The 26,876-nt window shown below is 43.7% G+C and overlaps 1 protein-coding gene across 1 annotated transcript in view; it reads right to left on the bottom strand.

The window, feature by feature from the left end:
- Nucleotides 1–26,876, bottom strand: part of RGS5 (regulator of G protein signaling 5) — a 164,288-nt gene that overhangs the window by 40,693 nt on the left and 96,719 nt on the right. Inside the window, exon 4 of the mRNA XM_088482008.1 lies at nucleotides 15,085–15,251. Coding sequence (XP_088338134.1) covers nucleotides 15,085–15,251 — 167 coding nt within the window. The remainder of the gene's footprint in view (nucleotides 1–15,084; nucleotides 15,252–26,876) is intronic.

Genomic DNA, 26,876 nt, shown 5'->3' with positions numbered 1-26,876 from the left:
GTCCTTGGTATATAGCAGGGATAGTTTCATTAAAAATTTAAATATCTGCTGCAATCCGGAACCTTAAAAATTGTGGCAGCTCCGCGATTATTAATACATAGGCCCCTTAGTCCTACTAAGAAAGAAATTAGTGGGCAAGATGTAGCGTAGGGGTAGGCAATGTCCAGCACACAGCTGCTGTAGAACTATACATCCCAGCATGCCTTACCAAGTTATAGCATGGCCTAACAGCAAAACTGTGAGAGGGCATGCTGGGATATGTAGGTCCACAGCAGCTAGACGCCTCACAATGCCTGCCACTGGTGTAGCAAATATTAAACTCAGCAAAAGGGAACTAATTTTGTCATCATAAGGTCAAAGGCCAATCAATTGGCCAGAGGAATATTGGTCAAGTTGTGGGTGCTGCGCAGCTCATCCAAAGAATGTGTTTGTCATACTCTCATAAGTTCTAGGCTGGCTGTTCATGGCCTAGGTCACAAGATATCAATTTACGTACATGCTGAGTGCTAGCCTGAGAAAAGCAAGGGTAGAAGCCACACAATTCCACATAGACAGCCTCCATTTCTCCAGTAGCGTGGGTACATGGATAACAGTGACTGATACAGAAAGTGCAAAAGGACGGACGATTTACCATAGCCCAGCCCCTTTAAAAGAGAAAAACAAGGGAGGTTGTCTGTATATTGCTAGGTGATATTGCATTTTTCACTGTTGAATTTACTAAGGGTCTGAATCATTACAGATCACAACTGTGATTACGCACGCAATTGGGCGATTGTTGCACTCTGCACATGTTTATGCATCGCAGCGCACGTGCGCGAAGACTCCACTGCGATCAGACTGCGGTCGCAGTGACTACGCAGCCCCAGTGTACTCCCCAGGCTGTTTTCTGCAGGCGCATGGCCTTGCAGAAACAGCCTGCCACCCGGCACTTTTCCCCGCCGACCCCTGCTGTGGAACGCTAGCCTCTGAAGTGACCGGAGGCTAAAGAAGCCTCCGATCGCTTCAGAGGCCAGCGTTCACAGTGATGCACTGATGTCACTCGCGACATGATGAGCCTGCCCCGCGCGACAGCTGGATCTAGTTAGATCCAGTCAGCGCGAGGCAGCGGGAGCGGCCAGCAAGTAAAGGTAAGTGCTGGGCTGGGGCCAGGACCAGTTTGGGGGCACTATTTAAGTCTGGGGGCACTACATAAGGGACACTATTAAACCTGGGGGCACTGCATAGGGAGCCAGCCTGGGGGCACTGTATAAGGGACACTATTAAACCTGGGGGCACTGCATAAGGGGCCAGCCTGGGGGCACTGCATAAGGGACACTATTTAAGCCTGGGGGCACTGCATAAGGGGCCAGTCTGGAGGCACTACATAAGGGACCAATCTGGGGGCACTACATAGGGGCACTATTTCAGCCAAGGGGTAATGCATAAGGGCAAAGTTAAACTACAGGGGGCAATGCATAAAGGGGAAAACTACAGGGGGCACTGTATAATGAGCACTTTTGACTGAGAGCCAGTGGGGGAGCAGCCTGAGACCTGTCGGGCTGGATTGGTAAGGGAGGTACCCCTTTTCCCGGCGTGCACGTATAATTGCGATTCGCGAAGGCCCCCACCCGGCTATTTTTGGATGTCACCCGGCTGGAAAAAAATTCTGGGGAGAACACTGCAGACCCATCGCAGAGTGATTGACAGCAAGTGACCGTTTGGGGGTGTTGACGAGGGGTGGTCGGTGAAACGCAGGCATGTCAGTGCGTTTGAATGCCGTTACAGGTGCGTGGAAAAATTTGCCACTGCAATGCCCTACGCAGCTTGGGCTCTCAATGCGTGAGATGAGGTTAGCAATTCCTGAGTAAAATCAGAGATTGTGCAAGTGTGTGTGAGGCTCCGATGGTACTCGATGTTATCGATGGTTTCGCACTGTTCGCAGTATTGCAAAGTATTACGAATGTGTGTAAGGTAAAGTGGGCGTCCTTATATTAGGCTGTGACTGCATTGCGATTGCAATCATTAGCATATTTTCACAGTGAGATACGCGCGTAATCACAGTTGCGATCGCAATAGCGCTCGAAGGGGAAAGTGGAGCGCTGACTTTGACTGATTAAATAATCACATAAGTTGATAAATATAAATATTAAAACATGTTTAATTCATATACAAAATATAAAACAATAACAGAAAAAAATACAGTAATTCAGTCAAAGAATACACCCATAAAATAAAATAAAGACCTAAAAAATACCACTATATATAAAAAAACTGATGTAAATAAAAATTGTGGTTATAGAATATTTGTCAACCAGGATCAGTATAAAAGTCTGATAAGCACTGTCCAGTTTAGCAGTAACAGGCAGGTAGCTTCAGCAGCCAGATAGTTAGTGGGTCTTCAGTTAGTAGCAGCAGGGCCGCCATCAGGGGGGGACTGCCGAGACTGGAGTCCAGGGCCCGGCCTCTGGCTGAACGGGGGGGCCCGCCGGGGCCCGTCCGCTATTACCGCCATTGCAGAGCCTGCCATAATGAGAAGAAACGGTGCCCGGCCGCCGCTGCTACCACCCGCCAACCTGGTCCTCGGCGTTGTTGAATGGATGGCTAGGAGTCGGACTCGGGAGCTGCAGGCGCCAGCTAGGGCCCGCTCGGGCCGCTCCTCCACCAGCTTACCTGATGGTTAGGACCATACTATACAAGGCTGATGGACCTGTGACATCACACCCACGTGACCCGGCCTGAAAGGGGGAGGGGCGGGGATGCTAACGGGGGACCAAAAGTGTCCCCTCGCGGGCTCGCTACGCTTCGGGCACGGTGGCTCGCTACGCTCGCCACAAGTATTTATTCCCCCTCTATGCCCTAGTGGATGGTAACGCAGAAGCGGTCCAGCCTCCTGCAGCGGTCACGTGGTGGCTACGTCACAGAGGTCCTTTAGCCACATAGGAAATAGCAGCAACCTTTACATGATGGCAGGGCAGGGCTGTCAGCGCACGTGACTTCAGGACGTCACGGCGCGCCGCTGGAGGGCCCCACTGAATCCACAGCAGGAAGGTCAGTGACGCTTGCACATCCCCGGCGCCTGTTTAATTGTGCCTGGTCTGCACCTTGTGACCCCATGGCTGTGTGTGACCCGCGCAGCATGCGCAGGGTCGGATTAAGGGGGGAGGTGCGTGGGGGCGAGTATTCCTGGACCTCCTTCCCTCAGGGGGCCCCCAGCCTGCTCCAAAGCAGCTCTAGCGCTGCAGTCTGGAAACAATTTTGCCCCACGCTGCTACTGATGGTGGAGGCTGGAGACTAGCAGGATCGGTCCCATCCCTGGCCTGTGCAGTGGTTGGCACCTGACCTGTCAGCCTTCGCTACCTTCCTCCTCCGACGTTAATAAAGCGGCTCTGCGCCTGCGCTACTGACGTCAATGAGGAGCAGGACACTGGTGCTTGGGGACAGCTGGGAGCCTGGAACTCTTGGAGGACTGAGCTGAACACAGCGTACCCCAGCCAGCAGATTTAAGTGAGAAAAGGGGTATCATTAAATATAATGGCTGGGGGTGAGGGGGGTATCATTAAATAAATATATAATGGCTGTGGGTGAGGTGGATCATTAAATATATAATGACTGGGGGTGAGGGGGTATCATTAAATAAATATATAAGGGCTGGGAGTGAGGGGGGGATCATTAAATATATAATGACTGGGGGTGAGGGGGGATCATTAAATATATAAGGACTGGGGGTGAGGTTGGATCACTAAATATATAATGACGGGGTTGGGGGGTATCATTAAATATGTAAGGGATTAGTGTGAGAAGATCATTAAATATATTATATAAGGGGTTAGGGGGAAGATCCTTAAATATATCATATATATATTAGAATAATAATATACTGTATGTAATTTACTAATATATTATATTATGAGTTGTTGGGAGGTGGAAAGACAAAATCATACAATATATACGGGAAGAAGTGGGGGGGACATTTACTACACATAATAAAATGGATTGTGTCTTTGTGCGTATATATATATATATATATATATACAGTATGTATATGTTATGTGCCCCCGCTGATAGGACCTGTGCTGCTGCCTCATGAAGGTGTGGGGGCATGCTCAGGGGAGGTGGTGCAAGAGGGAGAGGGCCACCCTGTCATAAGTGCCCCTGGCCCCCTGAAGGCTTAATCGTCACGGAGCGTGAGGTATTGCGGGCAGAGATTAAGCAGTCATCCCAGGTCATACTGCAAGCAACACAGGGGCTTGTCCATTGGAGCTCGTGCTTCATGTACTGATGGGGGTGGAGGGTGCCGTCCGGACTGTGCCTTCGCCATGCTGCTGTGTAAGGTGTGTGGTGACTGTTGGGGAGGGAGTGACATCATTGCTGTTGCTGTGTGTGCTGTGTGCATCTCTGATCTTTAGCCACTGCTGGAATTTGTTGCAATGGTTACTTGCAGCCTGGTGCTGTATACAGTATGTGTGTACCCTCCTGTGTGCAGGAAGTACATGTCTTTAGTACATGGGGGGGCTCTAGGCTGTTACAGTTTTTAACTGGAGTTAAATGTTATTTCTAGATGTATTACCTCCTGTTTGTCCAGTAACAGACTTCATATCAGTTGTGGCTAATAGGTGGAAACAAGGTCCACGATTTATTAAGATAATTCCTCAAGTGTCTGATCAACACTTGGGGTTCTTTGTATATATTCAGTGTGAGACTTAAGACATCCTACTAACCCTATTCAACACCTCTGCTACTAACTGAAGACCCACTAACCATAGGCAATCTCAGGGGGGGTTTCCATCTGCCTGGAAACCCCCCTCCCCAGTCCACACCATGAATAGTAATATAATGGAATTTTACTAGCGCTGCATGTTCTTCTCAGCATCATAAATTAAATAAATAGCACCACTTATGGATCTTTTAACATTTATCAGCCAGTAATAAATACACCTGTCCACCAATTAGGGGATTTGGAAAACATGTACTGTTAGGGATGCACTGCTATAGAGTCCAATATTTACATATATGCCCAGGGCAGTGCTAGGTTCTTTTGCAGCTCCCCCAGACTCCCGGACTTGCTCCCATGCCCTGGAATGGTGCTCACATCTAAAATAAATACATTCAGCTCAGGCAGGATGGCCCTACTGCCGCATCTGATGGCTTACTGTGGTCCTGTATATGCTGGAATTATCACACACAATACACTTTGTATAATGCTTATTAAAGCTGGATAAGTGGTAATTCTACCCCCTTCATGGACTGGCCACACTCACTCTAAAATCAAGCATTTGGAAACCCCCCTCTAGAAATCCTGCGTTTGCCACTGCTAACTATCTGGTTGCTGAATCTACCAGCCTGTTACTGCCAAACTGGACAGTGCTTACCAGAATTTTTACACTGATCCTGGCTGACAAATATTCTGAATCTACCTGCTTGTTACTACTAAATTGCGCAGTGCTTATCAGACTTTTATACTGATCCTCATTGACAAATATTCTATTACCACAATTTTTATTTACATCAGTTTTTTTTATATATAGTGGTATTTTTTAGGTCTTTATTTTATTCTATGGGTGTATTCTTTGACTGAGATTTACTGTATTTTTTTCTGTTATTGTTTTATATTTTGTATATGAATTAAACATGTTTCAATATTTATAGTTATCAACTTATGTAATTATTTAATCAGTTAAAGTCAGCGCTCCACTATCCCCTTCTAGTGTTTTTCATAATTATTTAGGAGGGTCAGCTCCTCCGAGTTGTAGCGAGTGACTTTTTATTTTCACCCATTTTAAATTGTTACACAATATAGCGCCCAAAAGGTTTTTTCTCTCTTGTTTATCTATTTTAGTGATCGCAAGAACCTAGAAACTGACTCTAAGGGGGCGATTCAATTGTTTTTTAAGCCGTGATAATTAATGAGCGCCCAGTGTTGCAATGCAATTGTTCTGGGCGCTGATTATTTATCGCCCTCTTCTCCTCAGGTTTAGCCATGTAAAATGGCTAAACCCGTCTAAAGTTCTAATTAGGGTGCGCTAACTGCAGTTACCACGCCCTAACCAGGGAGTTTCTCACACATTTCTGCTCACACCCTCCTGAGGGTACAAGCAGAAATGCCGGCATCTGCGGCTATCGTGCCATGACAGAGCAACAATTGAATTGCTCCGTCGGGCATCTTCAAAAAAAGCCACCGGCAAAACATTTGATTCGCCCCCTTAGAGTGCTGCATTGGTCTGGAACAGTGGTTCCCAACCACAGTCCTCAAGGCACACTGACAATCCAGGTTTTAAGGATAGCCATATATGAGTACAGGTGTCTTAATTAGTACCTCAGTGATTTTGATTTAACCATCTCTGCTCAAGCATGGATATCACTAAAACCTGGACTGTTAGAGGTAAATTAACTAAAGTGAGAGTTTTAGAAGTGAGTTTTAGAGGAGATGTTGCCCATAGCAACCAATCAGATTCTAGCTATTAGCTTCTAGAAGGTGCTAGTTAAATGCTAAGTAGAATCTGATTGGTTGCCGTGGGCAACATCTCTTATAAAGCTCACTTCTAAGAACTCTCACTTTAGTAAATTTACCCCGAAGTGTGCTTTGTGGACCGTGGTTGGGAAACACTGCACTAGAAAATGAGGTATGCTGGGGAGTAAAATGCATGGGTGAAATAATACAGGCAGTAGAGAATGATATTAGGCAAATTTAAATTGTAGCAAGATGAGGGATGGGTGCATAGGGTCTGATTCACTACGGGTCACTATTGCGATCGCAGCTGCGATTGCGCTCGCAGTTCAACTGCTATAGTATGCTAATCCATTGCGATCGCTAAGCCGTTGTAGCATAACATAAGGATGCCCACTTTGCCTTACACACATCCGTCATGTTTAGCAAGACTGCAAAACATGCACGAGTACCATCGCAGCTTCACACACACTTGCACAAGGTCAGACCTTAGGGCATCGCAATGGATAATTTGTGCACGCCCCTTCAACGGTGTTCGAACGCACTGGCACGCCTGCGGTTCGCCGACCACCACCCTCTCACCACCCACAAATGGCACTTCCTGTCAATCACTCTGCGATGGGTCTGCGTGGTCACTGTGATCGCAATCCCGATCACAGTGGTCGGTTCGCAAATGCAAACTGCGATGCATACGCATGCACAGAACGCAACAATCGGCCGATTGCATGCGTATTAGCAGCTGCGATCCTTACCGAATCAGGCTCATAGTTTGAAATGATACAGTGTTTGACTTGGGTACAGCCACTAATACTAAGGCAGGGGTGGGGAACCTTTTTTCTGCCGAGAGCCATTTTGATATATATAACATTATTTGCTAACCCGGTGCAGGCCACGCCCTGTCCATGTGATGTCATGCCGGGGTGGGGCCACAATCGCCGGTGATTACAGCAATGCCCGGAGTATCCTCAGGGGGGAGTTGTAAGGGCAGCAGTGTGACCGCCTTAAGCGTCCTAAGGACATAGATTCTGCATAGATTCTGGCTGCAGGGTGCCATTATAGACACCCTGCTATCCAGATGAGGCTAGCAGAAAAAAGCTCTGAGGGCCAGACCAAATTATTCCGCGGGCCTTATACGGCCTCCAGGCCTGAGGTTCCCAATCCCTGTACTAAGGTATTAAATAGAACTCTCACAATAGTAAAAGAAAAAGTGGATGGGGGTCATTTGTTAGACTTTGGCACTGACATCTATAATGTGCATATACAGGAAGCACTGGATAAGACAATTATTTTAACTGCAAACAGAGGCCAGTAGAATACATGAAATTGTCTTATTGTGAGGGCTAAGAGCAGGGGGCTTATTGGATGTCCTAGGAAAATGTTGGTACTGTGCAGTTATATTTGGGGGCAATCCTAGGATCTGACCTGGACGGATTGGGTACGGGATGCCGGCGCACACATGACCGCCGTTCACGATGCAGATGCTGGAATCCCGACTGGTTTGCAATACCGAGACCTGGAGGTAAGTAGTCTAACCCTTGTCAGGATTCCGGTGCCGGCATTCTGAGGGATGCCAACTACGTCCCCTTAATAATGGCTGTCATTGGGACAAAGCATCAGTTGTCCAATTATTTAGCTTTGGATACATGCCACTTATAGACACATTATTGCCTGGTTCACCAGTCCAATTACGGCTAAACCATTGAAAATTTAAATAAAGCCTGTAACCATCATCTCACTCCTGCTTTGTGTTGTTTCATTTATTATGAGTTGGACTAAACTTATAATTGTCATGACACAGGGTCAAGTAGTTTCCCTGTCAAGCAACATTATATCTTTTGTTACCCCTTGATATGACACAAAGCTTTCTGAAATGAATACAGTTGTATGCAAAGATCAGCTTTATCTACAGTCAATGGAAATAATAATTAACAAACACCTAATTAGGCTGAAAAGAACACAATGAAATACAATAAAGTGATAGACTTTGTAAAAATTGCAGAGGGGTATAATTAAAGTAATATAAAAGTGAATAACCTGATTAATCATAGAATAACAATGATAAAAATTGTGCACGGGTTGGCTATGGACAAGCTTATGGCATATGGGGAAACTGAAGCAGGAGAATACTAGCACTGAATAAATTATGTGTTTTCCTTATAGATGTGATGTGTAGTACATTGAGTGGTGTCATTGTTATGCTGATGATAAATAAGGACATTTTAGACTTAATTAACTGTTTAACAAGTGACAAAGCAAGTATCCACTGATGTGTCCATGTTTGTTCTGGTTTTAATCATACTGGCTCAAGTGATTTGCGCTGACTTCAGACAGGAATGAAAGCAGCTGCTTGGCAGGCTCGGCAAGACTTTGTTTCCATAGTTATGTCTACTCTTGACAGGACAGCGGGAAGAAAAAAATCTCCTGACTTACTGTATCAGGACAATCTAAAGGCCTCTAATTAAACAAACACTTATGAGTCTATATTTATTATTTACTAAGCAAGGCTTTTCAAAGGCACTTATATGCAATACAAAACATTTCTGTTTTTCTTGTATTGAAAATAATAACCCCTTTAAATCCAGTAGCCGAAACTACAGAAGACGCAATGGCATTGAAAAGCGCTGTATCTTTAGCCCATAGAGTTGACAAATAAAGGTATGTAACAATTTCACAAAATCATCAGAATTACTTGTGATAGGATAGGATAATTGTTTAAACTGTGTGGGAATGTCTCTTTTTGAAGCCAAAAACAAAAATATCAATGTTTGCATGGAGCATTTATACCATCATGCCATGCCAACCTTTGGGTGACAAATGGTGTTACATAAGAGGGCTGGTATTTTCAAGAAAACACTAAGTTGACGATGAATCTACTTCTTCCTTATACAGTTGTTGCCTGCTTTGTATTAACAGAAAAAAATCTGCGACAGAGGACCACAAAAGACAACAATTATATTGCATATACCGTTCAAATTAGATTAATGTAAAGAGCATTTAAAAAATAAGCTTACCCAGAAGCAGAGCTGGATTATAGGACAGGGTGGTTACCCAGGGGCTCACACACTGCTGCAGGAGTTGCCCCAATGGTGCCTCTTTATTGCTCTAGTCATGACCCCAGTCTGCATTTGGCTACATTACCCATTCTCTTATCATCTCCACAGATGAGATGTAACTCTTTGCAATGTTGCTGGTCATAGGAGATTGGAATCACGAGGTACACATTTTTGAGACAGAGATAAGGCAATCTCATGGAAGGGGGCCCGTAATATATCATAGTGGCATGTTCATTTTATTTGTAGCATAGTGATGCGGTATGGGAGTTGGAGGATCAATTTTATCGGTGGTGCCCACCACATCTTCACTGCCACAGGGCCCCTACAAACGCTAACAAACCATATTCCTGCCCAGAATTGGTGTTTGACAGCATGTATTAACCATTATTATGTGCCTTAACTTGGCAGTGCCCTCTCTATGTTAGATTCGCTAAATTGATTGTCTCCATGTTCCGCCAATCCCCCTCTTAATTTTTGGCTTTCTAGCATTGTTTATTTTAAGAAAGGCAACTTACTGATGGCAGCTCAACACTCACTCTCCTGGAGGAATTCTTTTCACCCTTGCAGTTTCCAACATGGATTTATGGACTGTGCCCATGTTACTTCTGTGTAAAATGTCTGCTGTTGTATTTAAGCTATAGTTTTTTCATGTTATTCTACTGCTACCCCTGTTCCCCACCTCTTTTTTTCCTTTCCCCATAAGAGACATGATTCCCATCCTCTTTTATCAGCTCTATTAGATCATGCTTGGTGCCCACTCTATGCTGCCATGCGCCCATCTCCCACTCCCCACCCCATATGACCCCCCATAACAGCCACTTAAAGCTCATCTCTTTGAAGCTTAACACCAAAGGACTCAATATCCCAGAAAAGGTGCTTGGACACATACTGTGCAGTACAGCTAGATTCTACTTTGGATGAGTACATCTCCCTCAATGACTCTGATGCCACCACAATATGGGAGGTCCATAAATGTATTGTGAGAGGGATTCAAAATGGCTTTTTCCTTAAAAAAAAAACAAGCAACCACTAGAATAGAGGTCCTTCTTCTAAAGACAAATATGTAACATCAAAACCAAAAGTATAACACAACAGTGTACACTTTATTTATATAGTGAGTGGTAATATTGCAATACCACTCATCTACTATTGGTGTGAGGATAGCTGTACTAGTGGAGTAATGCTTTTCAGTAGCCTTGAACAATTTCTAAATATTGTGCTCAATAAAAATAAATAAATAACACATTTATAGTCTAAACTTTGATAATCGTTACAAATTTTCACAATTTGGAATGACACCCAATTTGGGGTCTTCATAGTGCCTTTGATTTAAAGTAATATTGTTAAAAAAAAGATAATTATTGTATTTATTTCCACGAATGTAAAATCATGTTGTAAAAAATGTTCAGGGGTAAGTGCAAATTTCAGGTCGCCTATCAGTCATAATTTCTACTTGTATTTCATCAGTAAAAAGTTGCTTTATCTGGAAAAGTTGTGTTACAAGGGTTAGGATCTTATAGTAAAACTAGTATTACAGAACTGTCATTCACTGTTATGTCTGACGATGCCAGATTTTTAAACTCTCTTTTCCGAATCTCTCTCCCCCTCCATCCCCCCCCTCCCGTTTCTTCCTCTCCTTTTTTATCTCCCCCTCTTATCTCCACCATAACGTTCTCTCTCTCTACCTCTGCCTCGTTGGCCCTGTGGCTACGGGTGTCTGGTCTAAGCCCCAGACAGGACTTCGGTCTCCAGCCACTCTTACCCCAGGGTTGGTAACATGTCTAATGCTGGGCATACACTATACAATTATCTGTCAGATATCTGTCCAATCTGGCTGGTTAAAATGTAAATCTGGTAATGTATGGGATCAAATGACAATCGACCATTTGCTCACAAACACTGGAAAACAGACCAAAATGTTCGTTCAAACAAATTGGTTAAAACACACAAATTTAACCAATTTGAAAAATGTTTTTTTGTCCGTTTTCCTGTGTTTAAAACCATATGATCGACTGTCAGTTGCTCCCATACATTACCAGGTTTTCATTCCAATCAGCCAGATTGGACAGATATCTGACAGATAATTGTATAGTGTATCTCCAGCATAAGATGGACAGCTACTAGAATTATATTATTATATGTGGTATCTCTAATAATGGGGCATATTAATTTAAAGCATGGGCTCTTTGGAGGAAATACATATATTTATTAGATGTGAATACTATTAATCATGGAGCTGGTTGAGGGGAAATAAGTATATCTATTAGCTGTGAATGAGGTAAGATTTTGATACATTTTAAAATCAATGCAATTCAATAAATTTCTATGGTTCCAGAACTGCGATAAAAATGTGATAATACCATACATGCTTACTTTTAAAAAAGAATTTCATGGAGATTGTGAAGGCAACACCTATGAGCGTACATTAAAGGCGTGAGAGGCGTGTCATAAAATGTATTTATATTCAAATGTAAATGAGCCCCAAAGCAATTAGTAAAATCTACTTGTTGATGAAAACACACTGATACTTTTCAGACACAATGCTGACCACCGGCTATCAGACTATATCTCTGGGTTTTTTTTATATACAGTATATAGAACAGCTTCAAAATGGGGGTAAGGTGCAATCAGGGAGATTGCTAGTCTCTTCAGGGAGACAGGGAGATTGCTACTATTTCAGGGAGTCTCTCTGACAATCAGGGAGACTTGGCAAGTATGTATAATACATTTGCTGAAAATATATAACACAAATAAGCATTTAAACTGCATTTTATTGCAAAAACAGCTTTGATACATTTGCCCCTAGAGCAGTACTCAGTGTACTACCCACAGCAGACACATAAAGGGGAGATGGAACTTAGCTTTAGACTACCACTGGGTTATACATAACTTGGCACCCAAAAAGGAGCAGAAATTGGCAAAATAGGTGTGATGCTTTGTGAGTAGAGTTTTTGCTATGCGTGCTGGGAAGGAAGTAGAAGTGCGGGGTATGGGGTGTAAAATGTTCAGCACATGGGTGAGTAACTTATTGTCATGTCTGTGTTTATGGCTGTGTTATTGAAACATGCGTGTCACAGAAAGGATCAGTTACATACCAGCCAGGGAGATATTCTTTGCGTGTGGTTGGATAAAATATTCTTCAATTTGCCAACCTGTGCTAGTTTAATACTTAATTTAATTGCTCCTTGCATAGGTCTCTCTCCTGATTGGATCTAGCTTACTGTATGTTTTTGAGATAAATTATATCTCACTTACTACTGTACATTTTAATATATTTTAAATTAATCACCATTAAATGTATTTTTTTGTATTTTTATATGCAACCTAAAAGTCTCATCTAAGTTTGAGAGCTAACTTGTATAGGATTAGCAAACACTTACTTTGCTAAAATTATATTTAGTAAAAACACACTCCTAAAATTACTGAATGGATTACATTTACAGTGTAAGCACATCTAGCCTTTTCTGTATCCGTTATGCTACATTTTCTTCAAGTGTTCATGTCATATTCATTATGTTAATGACCCGAGATTTATATAGGAAATATAAAATATTGCATTTATTATAGTTGAAAACATACATCCACTTTGTTGCAGAGTAGCTAATATTGATCCAAGTTGTACGCAAACCCGAAGGTTTATGTACAACTCTGAAGTTTGGCGATCTACGCATGCGCTGGATTTGTACTGCGTATAAGCTGCTCTGTGTCTGTAATGACGGCCGCAGTGCCCCCCCAGCGGCTGTGCTACAGCTTACATCCCTGAGTCAGGCCCTATGCCCAATACATGTTATCTGCAGCCAGGTCATATGTAGAGTAACAGTATCTACCACTGACTAAATATACAGTTTGTAATTAACATCATGTAGAGTATGTCATGTTGTACTGTATATACACCTTGAAAATAAAGTGAACATAAGAAAAGTTTTTGGTAAGACATATTTTTCCATCTCTTTGAAGATGATTTTGTGCCTTGATAATGCTGTTTTGTAGCTTTGAGAGCAAATACTCGCTATTCGCACAAAATGCTCACCCTGTGTCTGTGTATTACACCCACATTTATCAATCATGTAACAGCAAAGCTTTAATCAGAGGATATGAGGCTACGTAAATGTGTCACTAGTGCCTTCAGAGTCCTTGAAGATGTAAAGATGAAAAATCGGTAGGAACAATTTAATGGATTTCTAAAGACAGTGTAAAATACGCTGATGCAGGTAAGAGCTTCACTAATGTTGTAAGATAACCTTTGTGAAGGCTCCAGTTGTATGATTGCAATAGCACTGCAAATGATATGTGGAAAGCAAGCTGAAACTCAGAAAAAAAGGCCGTATACAATGAAGTATCCAGTTAGACAGATAGAAGGATATGCAATATATTAAATTCACAAGTTCAAAGTCATTGCTGACCACTATATTCACACAGGATAGTTGTCTTGCTTATATTTTATTGATATCCAATAGAATGTACAGTAGATAGATAGATATATAGATAGATAGATAGATAGATAGATAGATAGATAGATAGATGACCATCATCCCATTTCTACAGTTCAAGTAACAACTGTTACATATTAACACTATCAATCAGGATCCAGTCAATACCTGATTGATTTACCAACTAAAAGGATCACCTGTAGGAGTTCAGATTTTTGGTACAAAGGAATATCAAGCATGTTTGTGTACTATACTAACCAACCATTTGTCAACAGTTGAAGCAGGTCCTTTCAGCCAATGTAGCAGATATGGTGCTCAGGTACCCTAGCAACCTTATTAGACTCTACAATATTTCCCTTTAACTTAATTTGGCTCATGAGCCTAGAGCTTTAACACATCGTAGTTTATGGAAATAATAGCCTCACACTTGTTCCTCCATAATATTGCCAATATCCACCCTTTCCTCTGCCATTCTATAGCGAAAACTCTAATTCACACTCAACCTCTCCTTCTAACAGGCCTCTATGAATACAATCTTTCACCATCATTTGCTTTGCATATTGACCTCTTGAGGTCAATAATCTGGTGCATGAAATGTTATCAATGCTAGGAGGAAGTATCATCATTTTATCATGAGTTGTTATATTTAATCCCTATGGACTACTTCGAGAATGTAGACAGAAGATTCCATGTAGATTTAGGAGTTGAATAAAATAGTTACAAAAAGAGGTTTATGGGAGTTTTTATTTTTATTAATATACTTTTAATGTTGGTGTTTGAGTCCCACAAGCTCCAGCTAGTTCTAGCAGTTAATAGCTTGAAGGGGTGAGACCGGTTTCTCATTATAACAAAGGGACCCAATGCTGTTGGTCCCACTGTCTCAGTGTTAAATTGTGTTATGACCAGATCAGATTGGAACAGACTAATGCTGTTTGTAACTTTGTGGGTGGGAGGAAGGGGGAGGGGGGGCTACCAGTGTGTCATCCGTTTGCCAGCATATAACCAGGGTAATGCAAAAAAATTTTAATAAACCAACTTCATATAACCATACCTGCCTGCTTGCATCCTGTTTGACAGATTTAGGGCAACATTTAGTTATATGTTGTGTGTTGATCACTTTTGTGTTGTTTTTGTTTCACACTTCTAACAGTTTGTCACCTTTTGTTCTTGCTATTACCTCTCTGGGAGCCTCAGTTTGGATGAATTCCTCATGGATTTTCTTTGCCTTCACTGCCAGCTTGGCTGGAGACTTGACCTTTTTATAATCCTCACAAGCCATCCAGAACTCAATGTTCTCCTCACTGAATTCCATCTTCAGGAAGCTCTGGAAGGCAGAAAGCCCATCTACACACAGGGGGAAAAACAGGGTTTAAGGTTCACAACTTTTCAACTTTCGAAATGACTCAAATAATAGAACACCTAGCCCACATATAATTTACAGATGATTCCATGATCGAACAACTTCACAGTAGAATGATGCTACCCACACTTGTGCAGACTTTGCCAACCGTGTTATTTTCAAGTAACTTGGCAAACCATTAGGAGTTGTATTAGTAAATATCTGATAGGAGCTGACTTGTCCTGGCAGAAAATCCATCACTGTCCTTACTGGCCATTGTGCAAGATCTTTTCCTAGAAGGTAAAATGGACCCTCTCAAGATTAATTTGTTTGGTCTACTGCAAAATGGAATCTGCCCAATTTGTTGATAGGGTATGTTGCCAAAGTAAAACATCTCCATGTAGCCACTTGTCCACATTTACAATTAAATGCAAACCTAAAGTATCTATCTTTCAATCTCTGTAGAATTTAAATGGTGTGCTCTCCTAAGTCCTTAGTTATCCTCAAATGTGATACTCATTGTAGCAGGAGCTCTTTGCTATGTATCACATGCTATTTGTAGTGCTTCATGCAGAACTTTAACTACAAGTGAATTTTGGACATGAAACCTAACAGATTAGTGCAGTTGTTCCCAAATTATATTTAATCACAGCGCCCTAGAGTAGCAGTATTCTTTCCACAGCACCCCTAGGCCAAAAGCTTCTTATTTAAAAATTCTGCAAAAATGATTGAATGAAGTAAATTGTGCCTATACAGTATATAATCCTTTGGTTCTGTTATGTGGTGGTGGACAGGGTTGCAATTTTGTTTGTCCACATATTTTATGATTGGCAGCCACCAGCTCTGGTTATGCCCATCACATGGACCATAAATATTTCAATTTCGTCCTGGACCACCAACCCGTGGCACCCAAGCACATTCCTCAGTCTGGGAACCACTGGATTAGCGTACAAATAACACTACATAATGTTATCAGAGTCATTGTTGAGTACAAATTAAGCATTTATTACATGAATGTTTTACAATTTGAATTTAATGTATGATAATAGTGTTAGACAATACAATCTTTATTCCTTTCAATTGTGGATATGCTCTTTCCTTATGACTGTGAGGCAAAGAAGGATTCTACTTCATTTTGAAGACTGATACTTTGCCAATGATTTACACACCTTGCTCTCCCTAGTCCTGGATAGGAAAGGTGATTTTTACATTTCTACATTTATACACAATCTAAACATGAGTTTATGGAAAACATGATTCTAACAATTGCTTTATAAATGTTGTTATTTTGATGTCTTTAGAAATGTTTTGATTAGGATTCAGTTTTAGACTAGACGTATAGTTAGTTTCCATTTCATTCATTGGAACATCTGATTTACAATATTCCCCAAATTACTCCGATCATCCCAAAATCAGAGAGTTAGCAGTTTAGATTATTATGTGTTAGATAAAAATTACATTATATTTATTCCATATAACCCTTTTGTAGCTTTTATGCTGTAGATGCAACATTTTGCTATACTCTTTCTTTGCGCGGCTTGACATACGTCCTTCTGCCAGTGAACCCAATAAGAAAATGATCAATGCCTCTTTGATATAAGGGAAACAGGCTGAGCAATAAGAGGAGCCAGGGCAGGGCCATAAGATTTCAGGTATTAGTAAACCTGATGAATCTGATAAATGGTGCATAAATACAGCTTTATTTTATATTAAGGCATTGCCCCCCCCCAACTGTATTTTAGTGGAGTCCTTTAATGGTAATCTAATAATGACAATAGTGACAAAAACATACATTTTGGGATTCAAAATATGACCAATTGTCTTGTCTGAGTACAGCTCTTGTTTCTTCCTCTTCCTGTGTCCTATTACATACATCATCTATGTTGTGCAGAATATTTCCTTGTTGTTTACGGTTAATGAACATCTGTATATGTGTTGCTAAAATAAATGTCCCACACAAGTTATTTTATTCCTCGAAAGCAGTAGTACAGAATGTGTGATAAATGAGTGCAACATGTCAAGAATTATCTCGACGGCTTTATTTCCTGTGATGGACAGGAAGTTGCATCATCACTTTGAGCTTTCTACCACTTGCCCACGCTTTCATTTAATTAATAACATGCACAATGTTTACTCTAAAGATAAACTGAAAGAAACCCTAAAGGAATATGACACTGTCAGAAGCCTTTATTTATTCAGCAAGTAAATTAGGCTGAAGGTCAACAAAATAATGTTCTCAATATTAAAATTAAAAAGCAGTATAAATAGTTGGAAGTGGGAAATTAAGTGCCGGATGTAATTAAATGAAATAGTACAGAATTGTGTACAAATTCAGTATTTAATGCAAAAGTTGTATAGTCAAATACACATTTATATTAAATAAATATTTTAGAACATGATCATCAACACTATTTTATTTGTATTGAATTTACATTAACGTTTAAACACTGTTTTTAGAAGTATATAGATGATGTACTGTATTGTTTTGGAAATTCAGTTTTGTCTCACTTATTTACAGTATACAATAAGCTTAAGGGAAAGGTCAAACTTAAATGGGATATTAACGATCTAGTAAAACCAATACTTTACAATGCTTTCCATAAGCTGTGTATTAGTGATGTAATTAATATATCTGAAACAACTGTAGTGTTTATACTAGGGGTGAGCGGGTTCGGATTTCTGAAATCCGAACCCCCCCGAGCCCCCCCGATCCGAGTCCGATCCGAATCAGGCTCGACTTTTCCCGCCTGACTCGGATCTGAAATCGAGGCAAAACGTCATCATCCCGCCTTCCGAGTCTCGCGGGTTTTAGATCCTATATAAGGTACCCGCGTCGGCGCCATTTTCTCACTCGGCTGTGGACAGTGAAGAGGGAGGGTGGGAGTTAGGGCTGTGTAGTGTAGTGTAGTGTAGTGTAGTGTAGTGTAGTGCAGAGTAGTGTTGTGCTGTGCTGTGCTGTTGTTGTCCATAGGGGCTGTGTCCACTACTTCAAAGTCCATAGGGGCTGGCTGTGTTGTGCTGTGCTGCTGTTGTTAATAGGGGCTGTGTCCACTACTTCAAAGTCCATAGGGGCTGGCTGGACTGTGTTGTGCAGTCAGTTCTCCATAGGGGCTGTGTCCACTCCAAAGTCCTGTGCAGTGTCCCAGTCCTAAAGGAGTGCTGTAGTGTTGTCCAGGGGGTGCTCTGTCCATCAGGGGTGCTCCCCCCAAGTGCTAAAAAAATAATATATTTTCTGTGTTTGTGAATTGTGTGCGCAGTAGCCGCACGTGCATCAACAAAGTAGTGCCAAGCGTGCGCCTGTGTCATAAGTAAAGGGCCGGCTGGCTTGACCGTTAAAGGGTGCTGTAACCCCCGAAAGTACACTCCAGTCCAAACCAAAAAAAAATTATTTTCTGTGTTTGTGAATTGTGTGCGCAGTAGCCGCACGTGCATCAACAAAGTAGTGCCAAGCGTGCGCCTGTGTCATAAGTAAAGGGCCGGCTGGCTTGACCGTTAAGGGTGCTGTAACCCCCGAAAGTACACTCCAGTCCAAACCAAAAAAAAAATTATTTTCTGAGTTTGTGAATTGTGTGCGCAGTAGCCGCACGTGCATCAACAAAGTAGTGCCAAGCGTGCGCCTGTGTCATAAGTAAAGGGCCGGCTGGCTTGACCGTTAAGGGTGCTGTAACCCCCGAAAGTACACTCCAGTCCAAACCAAAAAAAAAATTATTTTCTGTGTTTGTGAATTGTGTGCGCAGTAGCCGCATGTGCATCAACAAAGTAGTACCAAGCGTGCGCCTGTGTCATAAGTAAAGGGCCGGCTGGCTTGACCGTTAAAGGGTGCTGTAACCCCCGAAAGTACACTCCAGTCCAAACCAAAAAAAAATTATTTTCTGTGTTTGTGAATTGTGTGCGCAGTAGCCGCACGTGCATCAACAAAGTAGTGCCAAGCGTGCACCTGTGTCATAAGTAAAGGGCCGGCTGGCTTGACCGTTAAGGGTGCTGTAACCCCCAAAAGTACACTCCAGTCCAAACCAAAAAAAAAATTATTTTCTGTGTTTGTGAATTGTGTGCGCAGTAGCCGCACGTGCATCAACAAAGTAGTGCCAAGCGTGCGCCTGTGTCATAAGTAAAGGGCCGGCTGGCTTGACCGTTAAAGGGTGCTGTAACCCCCGAAAGTACACTCCATTCCAAACCCAAAAAAAATTATTTTCTGTGTTTGTGAATTGTGTGCGCAGTAGCCGCACGTGCATCAACAAAGTAGTGCCAAGCGTGCGCCTGTGTCATAAGTAAAGGGCCGGCTGGCTTGACCGTTAAGGGTGCTGTAACCCCCGAAAGTACACTCCAGTCCAAACCTAAAAAAAAAATATTTTCTGTGTTTGTGAATTGTGTGCGCAGTAGCCGCACGTGCATCAACAAAGTAGTGCCAAGCGTGCGCCTGTGTCATAAGTAAAGGGCCGGCTGGCTTGACCGTTAAGGGTGCTGTAACCCCCGAAAGTACACTCCAGTCCAAACCAAAAAAAAAATTATTTTCTGTGTTTGTGAATTGTGTGCACTGTGGCTGCACGTGCATCAACAAAGGAGCAGCGCCAAGCGTGCGCCTGTGTCCCATAAGTAAAGAGCCGGCTGGCTCATTTCTTAAAGGGTGGTGTAACCCACAAAGTGCACTACTCTCCAGCAAAAATAAAATAATATTTTCTGTGTTTGTGTGCGCTTTAGCCGCACGTATATATATCAATATAACATAAATGGAGGACCAAACTTTCTCCGATAAAAATAAAATAGGGAAAGATCAAGAACCTCTTCCTCCTAGTGCTGTTGCTGCTGCTGGGAGTTGTTCATCATCCCAGAGAGGAAGTAGGAACATCACTACTTTTACTAAACAATTGACCCTCCAACAGTCCCTAGCGATGAGGATGAAGTACGACAGCAGTCATCCTGAAGCAAAATGTATAACTGAGGCCTTGACTGCTATGTTGGTGTTAGACGTGCGTCCGGTATCCGACATTAGTGCAGTGGGATTTAGACAATTGATGGAGGTAGTGTGTCCTCGGTTCCAAATCCCGTCTAGATTCCACCTGCATCCTCAAAGCAGCAGCGACAAGCGTGCGTCTGTCTGTTAAAGGGTGGTGACACCCTCAAAGTGTTCTACACAAACAATTAAACTATTGTTCTTTTTTTTTCGGTCTTTGTGAAATGTGTGGGCTGTAGCCTCACCTGCATCCTTAAAGCAGCAGCGACAAGCGTGCGTCTGTCTGTTAAAGGGTGGTGTAACTCTCAAAGTGTTCCAAAAAATAAAAAACTATTTTTTTAATGTGTTTGTGACTTGTGTGCGATGTAGCCACACTTGCATCCTCAAAGCAGCAGCGACAAGCGTGCGTCTGTCTGTTAAAGGGTGGTGACACCCTCAAAGTGTGCTACACAAACAATTAAAATATTGTTCTTTTTTTTTTGGTCTTTGTGAAATGTGTGGGCTGTAGCCACACCTGCATCCTTAAAGCAGCAGCGACAAGCGTGCGTCTGTCTGTTAAAGGGTGGTGACACCCTCAAAGTGTGCTACACAAACAATTAAAATATTGTTCTTTTTTCTGTCTTTGTGAATTGTGTGGGCTGTAGCCGCACCTGCATCCTTAAAGCAGCAGCGACAAGCGTGTGTCTGTCTGTTAAAGGGTGGTGACACCCTCAAAGTGTTCTACACAAACAATTAAAATATTGTTCTTTTTTTTTCGGTCTTTGTGAAATGTGTGGGCTGTAGCCGCACCTGCATCCTTAAAGCAGCAGCGACAAGCGTGCGTCTGTCTGTTAAAGGGTGGTGACACCCTCAAAGTGTTCTACACAAACAATTAAAATATTGTTCTTTTTTTTTCGGTCTTTGTGAAATGTGTGGGCTGTAGCCGCACCTGCATCCTTAAAGCAGCAGCGACAAGCGTGCGTCTGTCTGTTAAAGGGTGGTGACACCTCAAAGTGTTCTACACAAACAATTAAAATATTCTTCTTCTTTTTTCTGTCTTTGTGAATTGTGTGGGCTGTAGCCGCACTTGCATCCTCAAAGCAGCAGCGACAAGCGTGCGTCTGTCTGTTAAAGGGTGGTGTAACCCTCAAAGTGTGCTCCACAAACAATAAAAATATTCTTTTTTTTTTTCTGTCTTTGTGAATTGTGTGGGCTGTAGCCGCACTTGAATCCTCAAAGCAGCAGTGACAAGCGTGCGTCTGTCTGTTAAAGGATTACATCGGTGACAGCATCCAAGTAGGCATGTCAGACAGTCCGTACCTGTACTGGCAGGAAAAAGAAGCAATTTGGAGGTCCCTGTACAAACTGGCTCTATTTTACCTGAGTTGCCCCCCCTCCAGTGTGTACTCCGAAAGAGTGTTTAGTGCAGCCGGGAACCTTGTCAGCGAAAGGCGTAGGAGGTTGCTTCCACAAAATGTGGAGAAGATGATGTTCATAAAATGAATTATCAACTCTTCCAGGGAGACCAGCCTCCAGAACGTACAGAGGGACCTGTGGTTCCAGCAGGGACGAATTAATACTCTGTGAGGATGAGGATGTACACACTGAAGAGGGTGAGGAATCGGTGGATGAGGAGGATGAGGATGACATCTTGCCTCCGTAGAGCCAGTTTGTGCAGGGACACATTAATTGCCAGCTTGTTTTGTGGGGGCCCAAACGAACCAATCATTTCAGCCACAGTTGTGTGGCAGACCCTGGCGCTGAAATGATTGATTTGTTAAAGTGTGCATGTCCTGTTTATACAACATAAGGGTGGGTGGGAGGGCCCAAGGACAATTCCATCTTGCACTTCTTTTTTTTCTTTGCATTATGTACAGTTTGGGGCCTAGTTTTTCTAACTGCCATCCTGTCTGCCACTGCAGTGTCACTCCTAGATGGGTCACGTGTTTGTGCCGCCCACTCGTGTCGCTTAGCATAGTCATCCAGCTACCTCGGTGCAACCTTTTGGACATGAAAACACTATTGTGAGGTGTGAGGTGTTCAGAATAGACTGGAAATGAGTGGAAATTAAGGTTATTGAGGTTAATAATAGCATAGGAGCAGAGAAACCAACAAATTCTGTGATTTTAGCTGTTTTTATGCTTTTTTTAAAAAAAATACAGATCCAAAACACAAAACCCAGAACCCAAAACACGGAAGGGTGGTTTTGGCAAAACCAATCCAGATCCAAAACACGAAGAAAGATCCAGATCCAAAACCAAAACACAAAACACGAAAAGTGGCCGGTGCACACCCCTAGTTTATATTAATGCAAATATGTCCATCATACTCAAACTAGTTTACTCTCCCAAAGGGCTCTATCTATTAACATTATTTTTACTAAAATAAAGTGAAAAGGGGTGTTTTCACACCCTTTTCACATTATTTTAGTAACACCTAAAGTTACTAAAGGGCAATTGGAGTAGAATTCGTAAAATTCTACTCCAAGCCGTAATTATTACTTATTTTTAGTAATCAGATCGCATTTCCCATAATTGTAATGGGAAATGCAATCCGTCTGGAAGTCACTAAAAATAAATTGTGAAAAAATACCGTGGGAGGCCCTGTGATAATAACGCCACCTGGAGGTGGCGTTATCCAGGGTCTTCCCCGGTTACCAGATGCAGAGCCCAGATCCAGCCCCAGTGATCAGCTGTGTGGTCTAACCAGACCACACGCTGATACACTGCAAAAAATATATATATAGTGAAAAAAAAAAAACAACTTACCTGAGTCCATGGACCGGTGATCGGGGCTCCGGTGATGTCCTCCCTCCGGTCAGCTGGTCTCCCATTCTGCACTGGGACCTGGTCAGCTGACCGGATTCCAGTGCAGGATGGGGGATCAGCTGACCGGAGCCCCGAAGAACATCACCTGAACCCCGATCACTGGAGGTAAGTGTAATTAAGGGAGGGCGGTCGCAATCGCGGAACTTATCGGTGGGGGCAGGGCTTAGCGGTGGCCAGTCGGCGCATGCGCTGGCACTTGTCACAGTATTTTTAGTGAAAATACCTTAATAAGTGTTTGGAGTGGATTCGCAGGGACAGAGCTTTATTGCAAGCTCTGTCCCTGCAAGGGATTTTTAGTAAATACCTGTGATATTGGCTGGTAATATCACACTACAATCTGCATTCCAAATGCGGATTGTAGTAAATAGAGCCCAGAATGTCTAGGAGATTTCTGGATTTCAGGGAATTATTTTCACTCTAGGGAGACTAAACCAATCTACTGGATTACACTCACTTCCCCAGTGAAGTGTATGGTCTAGGCCAGTGGTTCCCAAACTTTTTTGAATCACGACACCCTAGTGCATCAGCATTGTTTTCACTGCACCCCTAAGCCAAAAGTTTGTTATTGAGAAATTCAGAAAAAAATGTAATGAAGTAGTACAGTGAAGTAAATTGTGCTGACCTGTCATCCCTAGTTTGGTTATATAGTGGTGGACAGGTTTGCACTTCTTTTTGTGCACATATTTAAATTACATTGACCATAAAGAATTTGATATGGTGCTGGACCACCAATGTGAGGCACCCCTGCAAGTGTCCCGAGGCACACAAGGGTGCCGCGGCGCACAGTTTGGGAACCACTGGTCTAGGGGCTTGTGACGATAGTTGCCTTCTTGGATTTTTGATATGACGAGCACTATTAAATTAATGTATGTGTATAGACACTGATACTGACAAAAAAGGGGGGATGTTTAAATATAAAAAGGTTTAGAAAAAGATGTTTAAAAAAAAAGTGAAAAAAATTGTGTAGTTAAACCCACATTGTAATGTTTAAGTTCCTTTTTAGGACTTGAATATGGCGACCATGTGGTTTATGTAGGTTGCAAGCTGCAGACGCTGCGGGAACTCCTGCAAGTCTTCCTGTATTATTAAATCAGGAATCGTTTTAAAGGCAAAACCAAGCTGGTTTTGCCTTTAAAATGATTGCCGCTTTAAAAATACAGGAAGACTCGCAGGAGTTCCTGCAGTGGCTGCAGGGTTGCTGTTATTTCCTATGTGGCTAAAGGACCTCTGTGACGTATCCACCACGTGACCGCTGCAGAAAGCTGGACCACTCCTGCGTTACCATCCACTAGGGCATAGAGGGGGAATAAATATTTGTGGTGAGCATAGCGAGCTACCGTGCCCGAAGCGTGGCGAGCGTAGCGAGCCTACGAGGGGACACTTTTGGTTCCCCATTAGCATCCCCGCCCCTCCCCCTTTCAGGCCGGGTCACGTGGGTGTGACGTCACAGGTCCATCAGCGCTGTGTAGTCTAGACCACAGGTTCTCAAACTCGGTCCTCAGGACCCCAAACAGTGCATGTTTTCCATGTCTCCACACTGAATCAAGTGAAATAATTAGCTCCACCTGTGGACCTTTTAAAATGTGTCAATGAATAATGACTACACCTGTGCATCTGCTGGGTGGCCTGCAAAACGTGAACTGTGTGGGGTCGTGAGGACCAAGTTTGAGAACCACTGGTCTAGACCTAACCGTGGCTGCAGCTCGCAACCATAGGCGAAACTAGGGGGTGGTCCGGGTGTGCACCGGACCATCCATTGGAATCACGGCTGCAAATGTAAAAAAAAATTAAAATGAAAAAGAATCTACTTAAGGCCGTTGCGTGGCTGCAGCTCCAAGCAGCTCTGCCTCCTGCAGTGCACTCCGGCTACTTGGTGGGCTCAGCTTTCTATTTGTAAGGAGCGATGTGACATAATGACGTCATGTTGCACCCGCCCACACTGCGCGCAGTTCGCGTGTGTTTGCGGCACGTCGCTCATACAGGAGCGTGCTGGGCAGAGGGGGCATGTACCTCTTGGGCCCTACTGCAATTAAATGTTTGTGGCCACCTTAAGCATACCTAGTGGTACAGCTTGGCACCGCCGTGGGCTGCCTATCATTGCCTCTATAGCCAAGTCACATCAATCATTGCAGCAGCATTGCAGGTCCAGCAGAACTCACAGCGCAGCATCAGATCCTCCTGAGCACAGGACATGGAGGTAATCATGGTATATTTCGTTAAGCATCTGCCAGGGGTGGGGGTATCAGGAGTATGGGGAAATGGGGAGAACCAGTAAGATAAGGGGGAAGAAGTTTGAGAGATAGAGGAAGAATGACTGGTGATGGAAAGGCAGGAGCAGTGAAGAAGAAAGTTGGAGAGAGAGTAAGGGGGGTCAGGGTAGAGAATAGAGCAGGGGGTCATGCTGAACTATTGAAATGGTGTAGGATTGATTTCTATGTTTAAAAATAAAACCATTGACCTACAGTAAAAACAATAAAGAAAGAGACCTGTGATTCATAGAGAAAAAAGTTATATAATTGGTTGAAGTTTACTTCAAATTGCATTGGACACAATTTTCCAATGGGAATAAAGTGCCACATTCAATCTTTACAATATAGCCCAATATAATAGACTGAACACTCAAACTAATAAGGCTGGGCACAAGATCCTGATGGTCAGAATACTTATAGATTTAGGTAAGTGTTCTAACTGTCCCTCTAACCCTCTCGTCCCACAGCCTAACCCAAACCCTTCCCATCCCACAGCCTAACCCAAACCCTTCCCATCCCACAGCCTAACCCTAACTCTCCCATTCCACACCCTGACCCTCCCGTCCCACAGCCTAACCCTTCCGTCCCAGAGCCTAACCCTAACTCTACACCGTAACCCGCCCCCATGCAACCTAACCCTCCTATCCCACAGCCTATCCCTAACCCTCCCATCCCACACCCTAACCCGCCCCTCATGCAGCCTAAACCTAACACTCCTGTCCCACAGCCTAACCCTAACCCGCCCATCATGTAGCCTAAACGTAACACGCCTGTCCCACAGCCCAACCCTAGCCCGCCCCTCACACAGCCTAAACCTCCTAGTGCCTAACCCTCCCACTAGCCCTAATACTGCAGGGGGAGGGGGGAGATTGGAGCTGGCTGCACAGCCTGTGCAGCACAGGGGGCTGGGGTGGGGGGAGGTGGCTGCACAGAAGGCTGGGGGGGATTGGAGCTGACTGCACAGGGGGCTGGGAGGGGGAAGGTTGAGTTGACTGCACAGGGGGCTGGGAAGGGGAAGGTTGGAGCTGACTGCACAGGGGGCTGGGGGGATTAGAGCTGACTGCACAGGGGGCTGGGGGGGTTGGAGCTGACTGCACAGGGGGCTGGGGGGGAGGAAGGTTGGAGCTGACTGCACAGGGAGCTGGGGGGATTGAAGCTGACTGCAGAGGGGGCTGGTGGGGGTTAGAGCTGACTGCACAGGGGGCTGGGGGGGAGGTTGGAGCTGACTGCAGAGGGGTGGGATGACATGGGCTGGGGAATGACGCTGATGCATACTGGGGCTGGGGGAATGGGGCAGAGAGACGCACTGGGGCAGAGATGCACACTGGGGTCGGGGAGGAATGGGGCTGAGAGATGCTCACTGGGGCAGAGAGACGCACACCGGGGCCAGGGGAATGGGGCAGAGAGATGCACACTGGGGCCGGCTGTGAAATGCACGCTGGAGCTGAGGGAATGAGGCTGAGAGCCACAGGTGGGCCTGAGGAGGCAAAGATGCAGGGGTTCCTGTGGATGGAGAGGCTTAGGGGGTCCTGGGGATGGAGAGGCCCAGGGGGTCCTGGTGAGAGACAAGGGGGCCTGGAGAAGGAGAGACATGGAGGCCTGGAGATAAAGAGACAGATAGCC

This window comes from Taudactylus pleione, unplaced genomic scaffold (assembly GCF_031769625.1).
Source record: "Taudactylus pleione unplaced genomic scaffold, aTauple2 ptg000017l, whole genome shotgun sequence".
In the NCBI taxonomy this organism is placed as follows: domain Eukaryota; kingdom Metazoa; phylum Chordata; class Amphibia; order Anura; family Myobatrachidae; genus Taudactylus; species Taudactylus pleione.
Note: the sequence above shows the minus strand (reverse complement) of the source record. Positions and strands in the feature narration are given on the sequence as shown.